This window comes from Nyctereutes procyonoides, unplaced genomic scaffold (assembly GCF_905146905.1).
Source record: "Nyctereutes procyonoides isolate TBG_1078 unplaced genomic scaffold, NYPRO_anot_genome, whole genome shotgun sequence".
NCBI classification, from domain to species: Eukaryota; Metazoa; Chordata; class Mammalia; order Carnivora; family Canidae; genus Nyctereutes; species Nyctereutes procyonoides.
Window position 1 is genome coordinate 62,014,171 of NW_026575135.1, and position 16,217 is coordinate 62,030,387.

Sequence of the window (16,217 nt, forward strand, 5' to 3'; positions counted from 1 at the left end):
TTTACAAATTGTGCACACAACTGAGCTTGTGGTAAGGAACACATCATTTCTATTTATTTCAAGCAAGCATAATTTATCCATTTCATAAAGAACTTGGATGGTAAAGATAGTATACATGCGTGATTTAAGGATCAGCATTTCTAGTGTCCTAACAACACGATAAACACAGAATGCATTGTCTTGGCAGTTTGGCTCATCTGAATCTACTTGACTTTCCTATTTTGCCTTTAAAAAATTCTCTGCTTCTGGGCTTAGTACTGTGGTATCTGAAATGCTTGTGTCAATAAACAACAGAATTGCCAGTTTTCTAGGTCAAGGTGGCATCTCTTTCTTTCAAACTCTTGTTTTTTTCTGCTACATTTAACTGGGAACTCTTTTCTGACTCTTAAAATCTGCAGAATGCCCACCCCCCCTTTCAACTTTTGAGTTTAAAAACCTAGTCTCAGAGCAAAGCTAGGGCTTCTGGGGAATGGAGAGGGCACTCCCTGGGTCCCTTTCCTTTGCAAGCCTCATTCTAGGACTAAGTCCTAAAGCTTGTCTAATGTGTGACACCATGGTCACCTCTTCTGCACCGAGCAGAAAGCACAGGAATCTAGGCTTTACACATGCTGGCCATATATTCTCTATTAGAATTGCAACACTAGGACCTAGCAATGACATATGAAAAAGCAGAGTAGGTCCTTGAGGCCAAGGGACCAAAAACAGAATAGGGCATCTCATTTGAGGAGCAGACAATATGAGCAACACAGAACCACACAGGGCACCAGGCTCTAGGGACAGGAACCCGGAAGACTCAAACAAGAACAGAACAAATTGGTTGAATTCCTAGACATGTTGCTTTGTAGGTCAGAAGGAACTTACCTCCTAGATATGTATATAGGCCAGTCTCCCCCTTTTCTAGACTTATTAAGGAGGCAGTGTTTCTTGCCCAAGACCAAAGAGTTATCGAGAAGTAGAGCCAACATCACAACTCATGATTCCCGTGTACTAGTCTAGCGGGTAATGCACCAGAGAGATGGCACAGTGCAGGACAGAGAGGATAGTCCAGTGAGAATGATGCATGAGAGCCAATTCTGCTATTTACATGTAGTATTACTTTGGATGTAGGACTTAAGCTTTCTGAAATTTAATTTGCTAAGCCATGAAATGGTAATAGTAATATCTCCATATAAGCCCGGTTGGTACATAAAAGGCACTTGACTATTAGGTCCTTCTTCTGCATCTCATTGCATCTTGTCAAGCCCACATGTGCAGATGATCCACATATGCAAGATTACCTGCTAACTCAGTACCTTGGCCTCTTCTGTCCACCAGGATACAGAATAGTTAGCATTTGATGGCAGTTAACACTGTCAGTAGCTGTGAATAGCAAACAGGGCTCCCTCCTACTGGTAAGAACACACTTGACTTCCAAACTAAAATCTGACAGGCCTCTTAGGGGCAATGCCAACACTTTGAAAATAAAACTCTTGAAGTTTCAACAGAAATATATTTTTATATGATAGGACAAAACCATCTGGAACTTACTGCTTACATGGATTGAAAGGGCTGTATCAACAACAGGGTTGTTATAAACCCAGGCAGGCTCCACACTGTCTCCTAAAGGGATTAGACAGGTCTCATAATGTGTTCTAGACAGAAAAAGTGACCCAAGCAGGGGCTGAATCCTTAGCTGTCATTAGTATTTTCTCATGTCAACGCCGGGATTTGAGAAGACAGAAGGAATTGACTTACTTTATATACTTGTCTGATCCTTTAGTACTTAATGAAAACTAGAATGTTTTATTTCACCCCTATGGGAAAACAGCTAAATCGGGCAGGTTGTTCCTGAAATAAAATATCAGCAATCAAAATACACTCAAGGTCCCTTGGAAAGCAGAACATCACAGGCTTATTGGAACGTAGGTACCCCAAGCTTCTAGGTGCTGTTAACATTGTTTTATTTCCTTTATACAAAAAGTAGAAATGACAGAAAAAAACACTCTTGACAGAAAACAATACCACTGACCTGGTCTCATTGAGGAGCAGAGCCCAAACTGCCCACTGTATTGGGAAAGCAAAAGTTCAGTCAACATTAGCAAACACCCATGCAACTGATGAAAGACAAGATGGCGCCAGTGGCTTGGCGGACGTCGTGTGGGTAAGCTGAACCAATCCAATCTTAAAAAACATACATTGGCCCAATCATGCTTTTAAACAGCATTTCTTTAGAAACAGCATTTCTTAGAATACCCAAAAATGTGTATTATATAGTCTGCTACTATAAATTTAAGGCATCCTGATATTGTTCTTCTGCTGGTGAGACATTGTTCTCATGATTCTATTTCCACAGTGGATAGTCCAGAAATTTCCAATGGTGTCCAAAAGGTGGGAATGAGAGATAAGAAAAAAGTGATTTACAAGAAGAGTTCTTTTGGCTCTGGCTCAGCATTGTGCTGTATGCTGTAGGATTTCTTCATTTTTCTACTGATGTCATTATGCCTAAGCAGAAGAAAAACCATAAAGGCTAGAATTAGATAAAACTATGGTCAAGTTACAAGACACCACCACTAAACAGCTTACCCAAAATGGAAATTATCCTCATACAAACCACACTGAAGAACACTTTAAACAATAAAAGTGATAGTCATGTAATAACACACACTTTGTGAAAACTTTTTAATTCGGCTCTGGAGTAGTTTCTCAAACATGCTGATTAGAATTCAGGCAAAATTCTAGTCAAGTGAATTTTATCCAATTCAGGTCAAAGTTTGTCAAATATAATAGTAAGTATAGTAGTGCTGGTCAAGTGGAAACAAGAGATGTTTATATTTTATTGACATGGATTCACTGTTGACATCTTTAACGTCCAATAAGCTTGAGTCTTAATCGTCTAAAGAATATGCTTTATTGGGTGTGTGATTACTGTTGGAAGATCATAAATAGGTAAGTCTATGGGAAAAAGAAAAAACTAGAGGACAATAATGCTGGTTCCTCCCCACCCCCCTCAATACCTGATACCTCGGTAAGCCTATGGAAAGAAGCACAAGCTTAAGCCTTAGAATGGTTGTGCTTTTGAAGTGAATTCCCCTCTGGGTAGATGCATTTGTTTTTAAGGGATATTACTTACATTTTGGGTATAAAAATCATCCAGGGAGAAGTCATCTCCTGAAGGTGGATGAGTCTACATATTAATACCTTATATATTATATATTATTATAGCCTTCTTGTTGCTATATCAGACAAAAAGCATTTCCGGTAATGCTACTTGCTAACATGAAGATATATTTGGATGGAGAGCCTCAAGTGGGATTTTAGTGCCTCAAAATCATGCTTGCTTACAAAGACCATGTAGTCTATTCTCAGTATTGTGGTAAATATTTGATCCTCATCACCATCTGGAAGTTCTAATTCTTACTTTACTTATTCCTCTGAATAGAACTTTATTTTTGTTAAGATTTTATTTTTTAGTAATCTCTACACCCAATGTGGGGCTCAAGCTTACAACCTAGAGATCAAGAATCATATGTTCTACCAACTGAGCCAACCTGGTGCCCCTGAATAGAATTTTAAAGAGTTTTCATGAGCAAGAAAGGGAAAAAGGAAATAAAAACCTGGTTGGTTAAAAGATGTTCCAGGGACTTCCAGTTAAACATGGTGGATTAAATACACACATTCATCTCCCTTTTCTTACAAAACAACACTAAAATGAAAATAGAGAAACACAAAAGGCATAATGATGTACTATATGTTGGCTAGTTGAATTTTTAAAAAAGAAATAAAAAAGGCATAAACCTAAATGAATAAGGGAAGTGTGAGGGGATGATAATAGATAAAATACCAACACTATTTAAGAAACAGGAAGGTGGATGGGCATGTGGAATTGATTTAGCAGAGTAAAAGATGCAGAAATCTAAGCCTATGGGCAGGGAACCCAACAAACTGATTTGTGCTTCAAGATGCAGAAACTAGAAGCACCATGTATTTCTGAAGGTGACAGTAGGTGCTGAGTGGGTGTTGAAAATGGGGATTATCTGAAAAATTTTTAGAAGTAGCAGTATATATGTCAGCTTACCTCTTTGACCTAATGTAGCAGGTGACTATCTCTTTCTCAATGTGAAAGAAGACTGGAGGCTACTATTTGCAAGCCATCAGCCAGAGAGACTGAATTCAGCTCAAGGAGGTGGAAACTACAAGATTAAATAAAACTCTCCCTAAGTGAGAAAGTGCTAATAGAATTCTCAACCCATCTCCTACTAGTCTGATTCATGGATTCTTGGCACTCAGATTACGGGCCCCAGCAGGAGATGGGAGTTTCCTCAACTTGAGAAATCAACTGGCCAAGAGAAAAGACCTGCAAATACTGACAGGGACTTTCCCAACAAAAGTCACCCTCACCAGTGCATGTGAAGCAACATCTACCAGTCAAAAAGCCTCACCCATAAAGCTGGATCTTTTATTCAGATTTAGTGAATATAAAGTCAGGGATCCTCAGATATCTGAGCAAAGTGCTATTATGAAAGATAGGGACCAAAATAAACAGAGAAATGGAAGTCAAAGTGAATAGAGATAACATAGGGAGACAATGAAAACTTTATAGACATTTTTAACAAGAAAAGAAAAACTGGGAAAATGTCTGCAACCCATATTACAAAGGGTTAGTCTTCCTAATGTGTAAAATATAAAGAGCTGGTATAACTCAAAGAAGAAGACCAGAATCTCAATAAAATGAAGGATTAAAAATAGTACATTCATACAGTGAAATAATATGTAGCTATGTAAAAGAATAAAGAAACTATATACTAATACATAAAGGTGAAGGTGTTAGGTGTTGTGTGTTAGGTGAAGGTAAGAAAGAAGCAAGACTGTGCGTATTGCACACCACCTTTACTACAAAACGGAAGAAAAGAAAAAAATATATACATTTGAATTTGACTGTAAAATTTAAGTAAGTACTGCATGTGTAATGCTACAAAAAGGAAACAAAAAGAAAACCAACAAGATACTTTTAGGAATTAACACTATTAAAGCAAAAATAAAAAATTAGAAAGGTTGGAAGGTCCAGGTCAGTTCTTTCCTAAAAGAAGTAGAAAAAGCAAAAATATGGATAAAGATAAAAAAATAGTTAGAAAATCTCAGGGTTGATCCAGTGCATCCAACATTACAATGATACAGTTTCCAGAAAGAGTGAACAGAGAAATTGCAATGGAGAAAACTCTCAAAGAAATTGTACAAAAACATTTCCCAGAACTGAAGCATATATAGGTTGCCAGATTGAAAAAGCCTGCTGAGTGCCCACATGTTAGGAATGAAAATAGCATTATGACAAAGTATCAAGAAATCAAAATACTGGGAATAAAGAGAAAATTATAATAGCTTCCAAGGGATTAGCATTAGCTCATTAGCAAGGAATGGAGCTTCTCAACAGATACATTAGAAGCAAGAAGAAAATGAAACGTGTTTGAGATTCTGAGAGAAAATAATTTCCTACCTAGGATTCTATACCCAGCCAAACACACCTAATCCAGTCTGAGGGCAAGGTGGAGATGATTTCATGCAGGCAAGGTCTCAAGAAATTTTGCACCCATTCATCTCCCTAGGGTGGGAAGATGTGTTTACCAAAACAAGAGCATAAACCCAAAGTGGGAAAAGACCAATTCAGGAAATAAGGTTCTATATAGGAGAAGCAGAAGGAATTCCCAGAATAATGTATGTGAGAAACTCCAGGAAGACAGCTGTATGGGAATTCCACAGAGCAGCCATCCAGACTGCGCGCGAGAGGTTGTCTCCATGAACAAACTGAGAGGCACCTAATTCGCCTGAATACACTGAAGGAAGGTTTCTGCCTCTAGCACAGTGTTTGGAAATAAATTGTGAACTGTGAAGTCAAAATTATTTTCTCCTAAAAAAATTTAAGGTTATAATTAGAAAGGAAATGCAGTACCCACATACTGCATGGACCTAGTGTGATTAATATTTAGACAGCCATAGTAATAATAAACACCAAATACTGATTTAATCCCAAAGAGTGATACAATTGTATTAATAAGAGTGGGAAGAGGAAATAGGTGTGTGTGTGTGTGTGTGTGTGTGTGTGTGTGTGTGTGTGTTGGGGGAGAGGTCAGTGCTGGGTGCTAAAGTAGAGCTAGACAAGTTTGGTTCATCGTAGAGAATACAGATTTTTGGAATATTGGCTCCATAATTTATTATCATTACTGTGTAAACTTGGGCAAGATGCATAATCTCCCTGTGCCTTGGTTTCAAATCTGCAAAATTTAATAATAATAGTATCTACCATATTGTGTCACTGTGAAGGTTAAAACAGTTAATATGCATATGGCACCTGGAATATTCTTTGGTACACTGCAAATGCTTTGTGTTAGCTATCATTTTAGTTTCTAGAGTAGAGTGCTGATAGATAACAGAGAGAATATCTGTATGAGCATATGATTTAGCAATACCAAATACTAGAGAATACATCTGAAGGTAAGCCAAGTTGTTGATTCAGGGGAGTGGGAATACAGAACAGGGTAGGTTGGACAGAGGAGAGCCAATTTTTGTTAGAATTTTAGCATGACTATCATATATACCTATAGCACTTTGACAAAAAATTAAATGAAAAATAAGTAAAAGTTAAAAAGAAAGCTTAGGCTGTAGTCTAAGGATAATATCATCTAGACATTAACAGAGTATTTCTACTTAAATATAAGGGGTGCTGTGGTCAAGACCACTAAAAAAGAACACTTTCTGCAGGATAAAACCCAGCATGATTAGAGCTGAGTGTATATTTCAGGCATTTATTTGAATAATATCAGGAAAATTCAAGCCTCCCTGAATCCTTCAATTACCTAGTCCTGAATTACCAGTATTCAAAAGAACAAAAGTGTTTGGGTAATTCTGGCATGAATTATTCAGATAATTAGCTGTTCCTTGATTTCATTTTTGGATATGAAATCACATTCTCAGTGACCAAAATTGGGAAGAAAAAAAGGCTTAAATTTAAATAACAGTTTTGCAAGTAATCTGACTTGCTGATTCATCTAGGCATAGATTCCACATTTCCATAGCCCATCGTGACCAGACAGCTATTTACTTAGAGGATTAGTTTAAAATGGTCCACGGGCAAGCATTGCATTTTCACTGATAACCAAAATGGGGAGACTTTGTTACTTTTGTGACCTCCTTCAGGACTTTCCTGAGAGCAAATCTATAAGTCCCATCTACTACAAAATGGGATTCTGGTTCAGAGAATGAACATTGGCCCTCAAAGTACTCCTACTAAAACTCACTGCAGGTGTAGGTGGGCTTGTAATCAAAGGGCCTAGATTTATACGGAGGGCACTGTTCTTTCTTGGGATGACAGGATCAGTTGTTTTTGTTTTGTTTCTCCTTTTCCTCTCTCCACTCTCCATCTCGCTAAATATTTATGAAGTCTCTTAGCATGTGCCAGGTACCAGGCTAGACACTGCGGGTACAGATGGGGCGTGTGGGGAGGCTGTCAAGGGTTCCCATTCTCATGAAGTTCCTCTACGTTTCATGGAGCGTACTGTGTCTTAACTGTATCCTTTTTTAATTCTCTCTGGATTCTGATCTCCTTTATGAAGTCAGCATGCCCGGTGCTGGCACAGCAAAATGCCTGGCTTAGAGTGAAAGACGTTGGTGCAGTGCGTGCACTGGCAAACCAGGGATGTGGTGTTCGGGAAGCGTAATGTATCTGCACTGTTCTCAGTGTGGGGAGGAAAATCCCAAATGACTGTGGTTGGAGTGGGGATGCTTGGTGAAGGTACTGCAAGTTGTCTGGGTAAAGTCTCTATCCGGGACTTTTAAACCTCAAATGAATAGCTGCTTCTTGGCAACTGCAGCCTTACTAAGAGTTTATAGACAGGCACTGCTCTTTTAATGTTCAGAGACACCACTGTGGAAGCAGAGGTGGTGCACATATGACAGTAACAGGACAGTATCCCCTGTGACATTATACAGTTCAAACCTGGGCTGTGGGGGGAGGGAGGTAAAGAGGACGGGGGTGGGGCAAACGAGTTGTTTGTTCTTCAATTTTGTGATTACATTGAAACCAGGATTCACATGTTGAAAGAATGGTGGGATGCATCTGGTTTTGAAGGAAGGTCTTTCCTCCATACCCTCCTCCTTAGAGGTCATGGCTGTTCCACACGTTCATTTCCAGCCTTCCAAGGGCCGTGCTTTAAGATTGAATGTGAGATCTTAGTTGTCATGGCTTTTTCTGTGTCTCAACTCATCATACTTTGAGACTAAGCTATGTTTCACTGTCTTCCTGCAGCAGAATATGCTTTCTCCTTTTCCAGTGGGTATATGGAGGATATGAAAAGAAACTCCATTTGCGAATCAAGTTCTGGTCAACCTTGGGAACCGTGGCAGATTTTATAAAGAGTTTGCTAAGTTGGGCTGAGACACTCGAGAGTCTGATCCTTTTAACTACCTCCCATAACATGAGTATTTTCCTCTTTACACAAAATTCTACTATGCAAGAGCCAACGACAATGCAAAACTGTGGCCTCTGCGGAGGAGAGCCTGCCCTTGGAGAAATGTTCACGATTGGGGTCTCCTCTCTCCTCCAAGTCCTAGGGACAAAAAGCTCCAGTATGAAATATGGGGTTTCCCTCTGAAACTAATATGAACCTTAAGGAGGCAGAAGTGAGAGTGGGAGGGATGAGAGTTGTGCAGGGAACATAGGACCTGGAGACACAAGGGAGAAGTGGAGGGAAAGGAGACCAGGTGGGTTCTAGGGGTTTCTGGAGTAGAGGAAGGCACCTCGGGGGACTGGTATCAACTCCTACTGATGGACTGGCTCTAGACCCCAGTATATTACAGAGGAACATACACTTGAGATCGGGGCTTAGAAGTCGAAACTATAGTTTTAATTGGCAATAATGCTAATGTCTATAATCACGAAATCCCCTTTTTGTATTAGCACTTAAACCAACTTTTCTGAACTCTTCTGAACTGTTACATTGGTAGGACTGTGTTGGCCCTGGGGAGGTCCCTCTAGAACTAAGTCATCAACATGTATCAGAGAGCCGTGATAACATAATGACGACCAAGTAATTACACATTCCTTCAAGAATTCTTAAAAAGCATATGGGTTAAAAATTAATACTCGAAGGTAAAAAATTAGAGACAAGATTAGGGTTGGTGTGATATCCTGACAGTAAGCACATAAATGTGTTTGTGTGTGTGCGTGCGTGTGTGTGCATGTACATGCGTGCTGGTGGGGGTGGACACTGGGCACCCTGAACTCGACGCCCTATTGGGGTCACCTCATATCACCTCAGGCCAAATATACCACTCCTGTTAAAGTGGTTATTGAACAACCTTGACATCTATGCAAAATATCTGATACTAACTCTTGGCTCTGGATGTATAATTTCCCATGTGGCTAATTCCTTGGCAATAAAACCCACACTTATGGTGTTTATTACTTGATGTCTTTTTAAGAAGTCTGCTCTCGTGTGGGTGCTAGGACTCGGGTTTCAGGCCACAGGGTCATAGTGATCAGGGAGGGTGTGACTAGTGGTACCCAGGGGATAATGCCCTCTGCCTCTTGGTAGCTGGATTCAAAGCCCACTTCATGTTACGGGTCTTGCTTAGACTTAAACTCTGGGAAATTAATGTCTTATTGGCATTTTAAGACAAGGAATTGCAAACATTCCCTTAGAGTTGTAATAACTCAAAACCAACTTGTCCTTGATAAGAAAAAGTAAAGATAAATCTGCTTGTTATAAACAAAGTCGTCCTCTGCACTCAGAACACGTTGGGAAAGCTGTCCAAAGTAATGGAGTTGGATCTAATTTTAAAGGGCATTGAAAAGAAATTTAGATTCTTTGCTATCAAGCTGTGACCAATTTAGGAAAATAAATAGCAAACAGAACCCCCACACAGAGGTGATATTCTTTAAAATGTATTTTTTGCCCATATTTTTCCCTTACCAGGAAAAATAAACACTTCTTAGGAACTAAAATGTGACTGCGTATGCCTGCACTTGGTTCCAGGGCTCCACTCTTTCTCCCAGGGCCATAGTGATCGGGCCTTTCGGTGGCATAATGTTCAGCCATTATGCTAACTCCAACCCAGTGATTGCTGTTGGTTTCCAAAGGTACATACTCCTGGGGAAACTCTGCTGTCCAAGCCTTTAGCATTCATGTAAATGCTTGGGCCAAGATATGAAGGCATCATTGAGGGATGAACACCTAGGTTCCTTTTTATATTGTATCTCTCTGTGGGATGTTCCTTCTCTGGGTCCCCTAGGCAAAAGGAAGCAAGCACTAGAGTCAATTAGATGTTTTTCACACCCATGATCTCAAGCTAGTGTTGATTTTTCCGAGGGAGCTTCATTTCCATGACAGCCAGCCCTCCTTATCTTATCTAAGGAGTGAACGTGGGCCAGTTCTCTCTGCCTCTGTGTAATTGTGAGTGAATCTGAGAAACCTCCCCTCTCTAGTGTGAGCAAACGATGACTCTTCACTTTCTCTGGAACACATGTTAAGTGGAAACCATGATCAAGCAGGGGTTAATTATAAGGTAGGGAGGGGAAGGGTTCAGGATTGCTTATTTAAATACACTGAGTATTTTTAATTTCAGGTTTCTGTTTACCGCTGAAATCAAACTCTGTTAATCCATAAAGCCAGTGACTCTGAGGTTCAAAGCTTAGCCTTCCGAAGGACTGCTCCCTAAACTGAGTAGAAAGTATTAACCGAGGGTTGGATAGCTCAGTAGCCCTAAAGCCTCATTTGGTCTCTGACTTTTATAATTATTTTATAGAGGACTGTTCAGCTTTGTTCTTTTGCTTGTGAAAAGACAGGATGAAGTATTTCTGGCAGGACAATCTACTGTGATGCTTGCTGTCTTACTTCCAGGTACTGCGAGAACCTTCGAGAGATGAGAGGCGTTCTTCTCCCTCCCAAGAGTCTGCCAAGTCTTTGGTCTGTCTTTCCTGAAGGTACTGTTGGTGACTTCTGTTTAAGGACAAAAACCCAGAATTTTCCAGGTACCAGAGGACACACCCAAGCTCACCTGAGACTGAGAAGGGTAGGGGGCTGGGGAGGTTGAGAGAAAGGGAGGACCTGTACCCATATCTGGGACGGGAAAGTACTTTTTTTTTTCTTCTATTTCCTTCCTACCTCAGGCCTTGGACTCAGAACTGGCCAAGATTCCCTGCCCTGGGGTGGCCAGAAGTAGCCCAGACTCCAGCACCATGCGAGCCTGACCCAAGCTGAATGCTGGTGACCAGTAAATACTTAAGTTCCAAGGTGCTTCCTTGGATGTACTGAATTAATGAGACCTCTGGGGTACTCCCTGAAGTGACTAAGATATGCTTTCCTCTAGGCTGACCAGAGAGCTGGAGCAGTTAGATTTGACTTACAGGGATCGGGGGAGGGAGGAAGAGTGACGTTTCTTGCTCCTTAGTATTCTGGACTAAAGTTGATGCTCACAACACCACCCCTCTCCCCGTTGGGGTGTGTTTATCATTACAGACAAACATACACACATTTGCAAAAACACTGCAGAGGATTTGGGGGAGGGTGCCGCAAGGTGTGCTATATTTTTCTTTTAATTTAAATACTTATATTAAAGCAAGCCCGAGGGACACCTGGGTGGCTCAGTGCATCTGCCTCCGGCCCTGGAGTCCCAGGATCGAGGCCCACATCGGGCTCCCTGCATGGAGCCTGCTTTTCCTTCTGCCTGTGTCTCTGCCTCTCTCTCTCTCTCTCTGTGTCTCTCATGAATAAATAAATAAAATATTTAAAAAAAAATAAAGCAAGCTCGAATGACTTAAAAGAGACAGTCTCCCTTAAAATGTATTCTGGGGGGGTTTCTTCAGCAAGATGCCAGTCTTGGAGCATTGAGAGTGGGAACTCGCTGTCCACTCCTTCCTTTTCCTGCTTCTGGGGGTGTTGGGGCGAGCAGTTCACATTTCCCTGGGGGGCAGGGGAGGAAAGAAAGCAGAAGGACTTTGCCCAGGGAGGCGCCTGGGCCACTGGGGACCTTTGAAGATGATCCTTTCCTGCGCACAGCCCGTGCATTTTGAAGCGTAACCATTCTGTCTGGGGCGGCCCCGGGCCGGGTGCGCCGCGGGGTATGGGGGTGCCAGCGTTCGGCTAGAGCAACTTCAGGATGGCAGGGCCCTGCTTCTCGTGCGCTCGGTGATGAAAGGAGCTTTCAGTCTGGGATCAGCAACGAAAGAAAACCTCAGCTCTGCTTCACAGCTCCGATTCTGATCAGAGATCGACTCCGTCTGCCCGGGACAGGAAATTTAATGTCTATACTTACTTGGTACTTGACTCCATTAAAACAAAGCCTGAAAGCCAAAGTCAACCCGGAGACGCAGCCTGTTTGTAAGCTGAGTAGACTCCTCTGCTGCTGGAATAAAGCCCCGCCAATTGGGCGCTTGGTCCCTTTCTAAGGCCCCATTATAAGACTGGCTGCTTCTACTGGGGAGGGGGGTGGGGGGGGAAGGGGCATTTTCTTCTTTCTTGGTATCAGCTCCTGCCAAGGCTGCTCTGGTACTGTGATTTAAAAAGGTGAGGCTACTGGAAGCACAGGCATGCCGCTGCCGAGGCACCCGCTAGCACCACGTACCGTGCATGGTTACGCAGAGGCTCTTCGGTCAGCAGGTTAGAAGAGAGGGTGACGCAGCTGCCGTACATCTCCTAGAGAGGTGCAATTAAACATCATCTGAAAACATGCAACAAAAGCTCGGCGCATGCACACGACTCAGTCAACAGGAGGCACGCAAGGAAGCAGATTAGCAGACAGAAGCTTCACACACAGTTTAAGAGGCACAGGGAGCCGCTGAGATCATTCTTGCCCTCCTAAGTGACAGCACCCATTAAGTTCCCTGGGAAAGTCTTATTTGAGCAGGTAAGGCTGGACATGTGACACCCAAAGGGGCTGGCGTTTGGGGGCACGGGTGTGACTTTTCTGGCTGAAATGCATACCCGCTGAAGTCCTTTACAACAAAGACAATTCATGCTGGAAATCACCGTGGAGTTAAAACTGGCATTAATCAAAGAGATTATTAACTAATGCTCCAGTTTGATATTGAAAAGGAATCTGGACAGGCTTAAGCCTCCCTGTAATAGAATTTTACTTTATGGCAAATAACTGCTTATGCAGGTTGTGACTGCCTAGATTGCAAGGATGGATATTCTGGGTCCTTCCATTCCTCAGAGTTGCACATTTTGGTTGCTACACTATTTTTTGGGGGGTTGAGGGGAGGATCACATGGGATACAGAGAGCACACAGGAAACATCGCCTAAAAAGATGTTCGTATCTCTTATTCACTGGTTCTAAACCACAGATTATAGTGCATGGTTTTCCAGAAAATGCAATTATAAAATGTAGTTTCATGGCCCACTCTGCCATCCCTCATGTACTGAGCGCTACAGACCACTATAGCATTATCCTGATCAACGCTTAGGGGTTTGTGTTGTAAAATGCCAATGCGGAGGTCCCTGTGGTGTATTCATTTCAAAGGTCATTCCAAGGTTGAGTACTTAAATCTTTAGAAACAGAGTATCTCTTTATGTGCTCTTTAACTGGGTTTGGGAATAAACTCTTGCCAGGGAAGAATCAGTGCTAAGGAAGATTTCACATCGACTGGTGGTCTGACCTTGTAGACATGCCTCTCAGTTTAGGAATCCTAACCCTCAAGGATCAAACTATTTAGGGCAACCAGGGGACCAGAATATGATGTCCTATGATGTAATCTTTCTTTCTCAGAGTGTTTTTCAAAGGAAGAGCAAAGCATATATACAGTAATGTGACACATCTCATCAGAAAACACACGCAGTTGGTTTTCCACGCATCCCTTTGGGATTTTTCTGGGGATTCCCTCAAGGTGGCAAAGGTCAATAATCTGTAGCGATAGGAATAGCACAGTGAATTCAAAAGCAAAAAAAAGTGATATTCTCCAAATAGCACTCACCGCCTTATTCTTTCCTTTGCTAGCAGAGCTCGCAGGATTTCCCTTGGCATCTGTGGTCTTCCTTCCAAGTGAGGTTAAGGGTAGCGTGGATGTTTTCAGCTGGTTGGCCACCTGGTAGTTATTATTATTGTTCTGGTTGCCACTGAGTGTCTCCATGATAGATCGGAAGGTTCCAAAAGGCCTTTTCAGTTGGTCCCCTGATTCACTACTTGTGGAGGTCCTCTGGAGGGTCCTGCCTTTGTCTTTGTCTTTCTCCCCATTTAGCTCAAGGCTAGGTTGTCCCATCTGCACCACAGGCTCCTCAAAGGTAACTCTGAGTTTCAAGTTCTGGGATGTCCGGCGCTTGGAAGATGGAGACTTGAGGGCACTCTTGGGGCTCATGGCCACTTTCTGGGCGGCAGTGCTGTCAGGGCTGGGCTGAGTAGGGTCTCCCAGGGGCTGACTTGGGGGAGTGGTCCCTGAGCCGGGACACTGGGCTTCCACATCAGGTTCGCTGCTCTCTGAGGTGGGAGATGGGCTATGACCATCCAGAGACTTGGAGGCCTTGATGCCAAAAGGAAACCTACGTCCTGACGCCGAGGTGTGTTTCTTTATCATCAGGTGTAAGCTTTCCGCACTGTCCACACTCTCCACGCTTCCCACGATGGGCTGCGGTCGGGGCCTGTCAGCCTTCCTCACAGGCGTGCTCTTGGGGTCCTCAGAGGTGTTGGAATCAGTGTCAGACTCACTCAGGGAGCGCTGCATCAGCTGCCTTAGCCGAGCTAATTTCAGTTCCCTCTTCTCTGCTGGGATCTTCTTTGAGTTTCTGGAGGAAGCTTGTGCATCCTGGAATTCTAAGGACAGCTTTTCCTGGGTGCAGACACTCTCTGAGATATCTTTTCCCAGTAACTGGCGGAGAATTTTGTCAGAATCCTCGTCTTTCACCTTGGCTCTAGCTCGACTGGATGCTGACAGGCTTCCGAGAACCTGAATCCCTTCTTGGACTCCTGGTTTGCCTTTGGCTACAGACTCATCATCCACATCTGGAGGTTTCCACTGGGACCTTCTGGAAGCTGGGGAGGATGGTGAACTAAAAGATGATGAAGAACATATGAGGTTTATTTCCTATCACTGATTTCCTTCACTGCCACAAACGACTTACAACAAATCAACAGGGCAGGACTACGAATAATCCCTGAATGTCTGTGCAAATCAATCTGCAAATACTCTGTAGTGCCAACCATGACCAACGTATAGTGCTTCGCACCTAATGCCATGACGCTAAATTTGTCTACCATTTGATTGTTTATGCAGCAATTTTGTGCAAATTTTATCATTTTTCTCATTTTCAACGATCTTATGAACCTACATACATCCTTATTCCTATCTCACAGATGAAGAAATGAAGGAATCTGAAAGATCCCTTCATTCCAGGATGCACGTGACTTGCCTACAATCAGGGAATGAAGAAATGGCAGAGCCAGAGATGAACCGAGGTCTTCTGACTTTAGGTCCAAAGCCTTTTCCCCCTGTATGGTCTCAATTCCTTTCCTCTTTATAAAAATACAATACTGTTGTCTTCGTAAAGATATTTTTTCTACAACTCCAAAAGAAGGCTCAGAGATTAAAGATCACTAAGAACTCTCACCATTCCTACTCCTGATATTACCTGGGTGAGGAAAGGAGTGATTCTGACTTCTGGGCTTCTAGAAGTTGCTGGAGCTGGTTCTGCAGTGTGACACGTTCCACTGTCTGTCTAGGAAAAACAAACGGAAACATATAAGCTCTCTGATACCCAGCCAATACTATAAATGAGTAGGTATAAACCTTTACATGATTACTTGCAATGAATAGCAACAAATCCCGAAGTCTTACACATATGTACATATTTTTCATCCTTAGAGTGCAAAAATTTTCCTAGGGAAACAACAGAGTACCCAAAAAGATGCTTATTATTTATATTAGCAAAAAACTGTAAGCAACCTAAATGCTCATCAACAAGACTAAGTGAATAATTTAGTTATTTCCACAAAGGCAGCTATTAAAAATGATAATACATTTCAGTATCTACAACATAGAAAATGCTTCCCTAATATATGTGCATATATAAAGTACACTTTATATATACATATACATACATATATTAAGTAAAAAAGGGAGTTATAAAATACTGTGTGTAATATAATATTTTAAAGAAATCTCTCTACATAACACATATATATTATTTGTAACATATATACTTCTATTATATTTATATATTATATACTCTTTCTAAATTGTTTAAGTCTTTAAAGTAAT

General features: G+C 41.8%; 2 protein-coding genes across 7 annotated transcripts in view; both read right to left on the bottom strand.

The window, feature by feature from the left end:
* LOC129494628 (uncharacterized) overlaps nucleotides 1–16,217 on the bottom strand; it is a gene marked incomplete at its 5' end in the record, with an annotated part of 613,327 nt that overhangs the window by 154,009 nt on the left and 443,101 nt on the right.
* SNCAIP (synuclein alpha interacting protein) overlaps nucleotides 1,924–16,217 on the bottom strand; it is a 148,654-nt gene continuing 134,360 nt past the window's right edge. For 5 of the 6 annotated variants that reach the window (XM_055302158.1, XM_055302160.1, XM_055302157.1 and 2 more), the window contains 4 exons: nucleotides 15,589–15,675; nucleotides 13,941–15,009; nucleotides 12,592–12,662; nucleotides 1,924–2,481 (listed from right to left, as the gene is read on the bottom strand). In XM_055302158.1, the coding sequence (XP_055158133.1) occupies nucleotides 2,397–2,481; nucleotides 12,592–12,662; nucleotides 13,941–15,009; nucleotides 15,589–15,675 (1,312 nt within the window). In that variant the 3' untranslated portion in view covers nucleotides 1,924–2,396. The remainder of the gene's footprint in view (nucleotides 2,482–12,591; nucleotides 12,663–13,940; nucleotides 15,010–15,588; nucleotides 15,676–16,217) is intronic. The other variant, XM_055302162.1, reaches the window with a different exon arrangement.